Raw genomic sequence first — 5288 nt, 5'->3', positions numbered from 1 at the left:
GGAATTCTACAACTGATATTTTAGGGAGAAAATTCATAAAAGTAAAAATATTTCCTGAAATGACTTTATTCAAGGCACATATAATGTTTAAATGCTTCTTTCACTTAGTAAATGCTAAAGAAGAATCTTTCGATCTCAAATCTATCATATTGGTTATAAAAAAAAAATAGCATTTTTAAGGTCTAGTATGCCATTCACATCCATAGTGTACACATTAATAGGTGTGGGTATGTGGGTTGTATTGCATGCTTCTAGAAATACTCCAAAGAGGGAGAATAGGCAGAAATATTACAGACTGTCCTGATTTGGCCTGGAATACAATCTGCCACCAGTTACTGAGTCTTTGCTGGGAAGGTAGGAAGACTCCCTAATCATTCCTGAAAATGCATAATCCAAAGCTGGTCGAAAAGGCAATGCTGGTACCAACCCCGGAGTTAGGTAAGGAGACATAAAACCAGAGAGCCCCCTTCCTGGAGAGGAGTATGCCAGTCGTAATGGATTGATACCTAGTCTAGGATTTAAGCTGTAGAGACTTGAATCACCTCCATAAGAAGCAGAAGCAGTTTGAAGAGGAGAGAAAGCTGATTTATTCCCTAGAGTTCCAAAACCAATTCCACCTAAACTAAAATTTGAAGCTCTCTGAAAAGCTGTATTTTCCAATTCTCCTGAGTTTGCTAGGTCCCTGGTGTCTGGTTGTTCTTTCCCATTTAGGACCTGTTCAATGGCTTGAACCACATCCCCTTTGCAGAAGCGCAGAATGCCTTCTAGCCGGCTACGCCTATAACTTGGGAAAATCCTGGTAAGGATATCAAGAGGGTCTCTTGGTCTTGAGGACGGTGTGGGAAGGCTGGCTCTGGTAGCAGTCAAGTCTTTGGCCCACTCACTTTCATTTCCTGATTCCAGATCAGATGATGACAGGGACCTGGGACTCTCTTCCCCTCCTGATAGTTCCCCAGGGTGAAGAGGCTGAATACTATCTTCCTGGTTCAAGCTTTCTGAAATAGATGGCCTGATGTTTTGTTTTCCAATGACACCATTAGACTTAGGAGATGATCCCAGAGTACACTGATGGGATTTAGAGACTGGCTCTTCTTGTCCACTCTGGCCTGGGTCACATTTACTCGCTTTTAGTTCTGGCGGATAGAAAAGAAGAAAAGAATCAAATAAAGGAAAACTTCCCAAAACACAGACAGTACTGCCTACTTGAAGATAATGCTGGATAAAATAATTCATTTACTCATAATATATCAGTAATATTTATTTGCTGCAAGAGACTTCAATGAATAAGAATTTTAAAAGGTCCTTCAGAAGTAAAGGCATTGGAATAGTGGGAAAATGCTATTTATTAGGTCATTCCAAGATCACAAAATTATATAATATATAAATGCTGTAGTTATTTAGGAATCAGAAGATAAAAGTCTATTATTACCCCAACTATTAATGTGAAACCAATATCTCATGTTATTTGCCCCATTTGGTGATTTGAGATTTTCCTAAATTTTACCCAAATTTCATTGTTATCCTGGTGAGTTGTTTTTTTTTTTCAAAATGACACTATGCAAAAAGAACTAAATAAAATGACTGTTTAGATAAGAAGTCAAAGGAAGGAACAATCTCAGTATGAAAATGAACATTCTATTTAATAAATAATACTATGTTTCAATTTTTTTTAATGCTCACATTTCAGGTTCCAATTAAGTAACCTGAATAATGGGAAAAACAACAAAATTCTTCATTTCACTTCAAATCTAAACCAATAATCACCACTACTGTACCAATCTCAAATCATACCAGAGCTTACATATTTCATTTTATGTGAGAGATGATACAGACTTGGTATTTTTCAATAATCCCCTATGAAATATGGACTTTTTCAATCCCTAGGAAATATTTTTTTAAAGTTTAGAGTCAAATTGTTTCTAAAATAAAATTATAAACTGCACTATTGCACTAAAGCAATCTGTATATATCTTCAAAGTGTCTTGTAAAACCAACATACTAGTTATTTGCTTCAAATCACAACTCCCTTCCAATATCAAGGGCAGTTTTCCAAAAATATTTGTACACAAAAATCTGATTTTATACCTCAACATGTGAGCATATTAATATTAATAAAACAGCAACATTTTAAATGCCCTTTTGCAGTTTATGCCAGGAAAATAATAATGTATACATTCACTAAATAACTTTTATTTTGGTTTACATTTCCTCTTATCCTATAAACATATTTTACCTCTATTTCCATTAGAAAGAGTAAACTGTCAAGTGGGATACTCAGTATTTCTGTCAAACCTTCTTTTTCTACAAATGTTATGAATTCAACAAAACAAATACTGCCTAAAGCAGTGATTTGCACACACAATTTGCAATGCTCCTATGGTTTCTCAAGAAGCAGTCCTAAATTCTAAAGAAGTATCTATACTTCATTTTAAAATTGAAGTGTGTGCAATTTAACACTTTGAGGGTTAAAATTCTGTCATTGTATCAAACAGATAACAAAAGAAAAGATGTTGTTCTGTAAAACTACAAAGACTCTCTAGTTTTCAACTTTAAAAGAAACAATGAAACTTTTCTAATGAAGTCTACCCAGTGGGGAGAGATTGGCCTTGGTCCACCATCACATTTTATTTCTAACTATGACCCACTAAATACGCACCCCCCCAAAACATGTAAGGTATCAAAACTTCATGACTATAGCATTTATGCACAAAACAATTTTTACTAGTATACTGTACTCATAGAGTACAATATAATGCAATAAAGTACTGATTGCATAAGACTCTGGAGAATAAGGTATTTTTAAGATACTGTGATATCATTTGCATCATCTCTCTGTTTTCTCAACTCCTATATCTGGTTTTATTTCTTTACTTTTATCATTGTATATTTTGTCTTATATTGGATACATATAGTCTTCCTTCTTTTGTATATAAGTTTTTTTGTGTGCAGAAAAATCTTATTCGCCTCTGAATCACTGTTAGTCTTTGTCTAATGAGTGAGTAAATTAAATAGACTACTGCAGCTCATGGATATTGGGTAAGAGGATGCAGTCAGTTTAGAAAAACTATAGATGTGGCTTTTCAAAAAAGTAGGTCAACTGAGGCAAAGAATAAAATAAAAAGAGAACACTTTGGGTACTCCCCCCAAAATCATATAAATCAATGTCTAACAGAGAGTTAGCAGCCAGATTTCATGGTCAATTTAGTTTACAGAATTTTTCTTTTTTATAGCAGTTATTATTTGCTTAATGACTTTGTTCTTCAGCACTCTTTGATTTTTCAGGAGAAATGTTTAATGTTTTGTCCACTGAAAAGAATTAGAACATGGGCAAAACATTGACATAGGTGAACACAAAATCATATATGCCTTATTTAAATACAGACAGTCTTTTTCAAAAGTACATCCTGTGATCCAAAAGATCTGCAATTTTCACAATTCAGGGAAGTTTTCTAATTAATAACTTACTTTTCATTACCAGAGAATTTCATATTGTATGGCTTGAATTTATTTAAAAAAAAAAAACTGAAATGACATTTACACTGCTAGTGTTACCTGTAGAGGGCTGGGAAATTCACTAAAATACAATGAGATTTACATCAGCAGGAAAACTTAATTTGAGATAACTCTAATAAAAAAATGCTCATATCTTTTTTACATAACAAACGGGATGGTGATTTGCAGTCAAAAAATAAGAGGAAAAAAACTAAAACTCCTTGGATAAGATACTGGACTTTGAAATTCTTCTTCCCAATGGTTTTACAAATCTGGAAAGCCTAAATCCCTTTCCTATGGGAAAGAGCTGAAACTTTAAATTTAGAGCTTTCTACACTTTTGGAGGCTAACAAACAGTCATGGGGTGGTGCTTAACATTTTTAAGGGAAAGAAAGGAGGTAAAAAAAGGTTTGGTAGATTTCAGATTTCTTTCCCACTTCTAGCTGGCACCAAAGGTTTGCCCCAAAAATGAGGAACTGTACTCTCAAACCTCAGTGAATTTCCCAGCAATACTGGAAGATTAACTGTGGTTTTATAGCTGAAAAGAGTACAGAGCAAGCCCAAAACCCAGCTTCTCTAACTAAGCTTTTCACCCAATGCCCGCTTCAAGTTCTAACTCACCCAAAGTAATAGCGACTTGGATGCAAATTCTGTTCCTAGCATGAGTTGCTCATCTATCACTCGCTTTACTTTTACATTATCTTATCCTATCACCTAAGGGTACAGAACGCCCTTTCAAGGTACGTGTCTGTACGTGTCTCTAACACCCTCATTAACATTTCTATTACAGAGCAGTTTCCCAGAACTTAGAGTGCTTCTTTTAAACAACTTTTCTTGCCCACCACCAAGGCATGGCTACTTGTTTCCAAGAGTTTTTTTCCAAAACAACCATTTTTCTTCGCAAAGGGTAAATGAAAAGACCAACTTACCTTGTTTCAGCTCCGTATTAGCTGGCTGGACAACTTGGAAAGCAGGGGTCGCCAGACTAGCCTGCCTCAAGGCACCCAGTCCCAGCGCCGTCACCGCCGCAGGGCCGCTGGAGGCCTGGGAATTCTCCGTGCGGTTGCCGGGGCCTCCAGACGTCCGACCCCCAGGCCCGCAGGGTCCAGGGCACAGGAGCCTCTGCAGCCCCCGGGCCTCGCTCTCTTCCTGGGCCTGTTGCCGGCGCAGCGCCACCTGGGCGGCCATGACGCGCTGGCGCTCCGCAATCAGGGTGCACTTGGCACACGCGCAGTCCCGCCAGCGGCAGAAGCGTTTGTGGCCCTTGAGTGCCGACACGACGCCGTGGTTGCGACAGCGGGCGCACTTGGGTGTGCGCGGGTAGCCGCAGCCCACCGCACCCACGCCCCTCTCCAGTCCGGGAGCCGACGGGCAGCCTCCGCTTCCCGTGGCGGCCGCGGCTGCCCGCAGAAAGAGGCTGGGTGGCCGCAGGAAGGTTGGAGGAACTGGTATCCCCGGGGGTACTGGCAGCGCCGGAGACGGGGGCGGAGGGACGGCCGCCACCAGCCCCGGGGCCAAGTGGGGTCGGCCGCTGCCGCTGCGGTCTCTGCTGCCACACTGTGACTGCTCCATTCCCGAGAAGTGTCTGGCGAGCGAAGCGCGCAGTCCACAGCTAACCCTGCCGGGAGCGGGGGCCGCTAGGACCGGCCGTGGTCGCGCTGCCTCCCACCCACACACGGACAAAGTTTGACAGAATTCCCGCCGGGGGCTGGAGACGCTAACAGGCGCAGATGCCCAGTGAGCCTCAGGAGTCCCGGGGCGCTAAGTTAATGCCCCTCTGCTCCGCGCGCTCAGCC

The 5288-nt window shown here is 40.5% G+C and overlaps 1 protein-coding gene across 1 annotated transcript; it reads right to left on the bottom strand.

Moving 5' to 3' along the window:
• Positions 1–288: 288 nt before the first annotated feature.
• Positions 289–5064, bottom strand: DMRTA1 (DMRT like family A1). Its single transcript, XM_045881960.1, has 2 exons — positions 4422–5064; positions 289–1133 (listed from the first exon to the last, which is right to left on the bottom strand). The coding sequence occupies exons 1-2, from the start codon at positions 5062–5064 to the stop codon at positions 289–291; spliced, it is 1488 nt and encodes a 495-aa protein (XP_045737916.1).
• Positions 5065–5288: the final 224 nt, after the last annotated feature.

This window comes from Mirounga angustirostris, unplaced genomic scaffold (genome assembly GCF_029215605.1).
Source record: "Mirounga angustirostris isolate CCGP_5_RB_7025 unplaced genomic scaffold, mMirAng1.0.hap1 SCAF_15, whole genome shotgun sequence".
Lineage (NCBI taxonomy): Eukaryota > Metazoa > Chordata > Mammalia > Carnivora > Phocidae > Mirounga > Mirounga angustirostris.
This window is presented reverse-complemented; position numbering and strand designations above follow the sequence as displayed.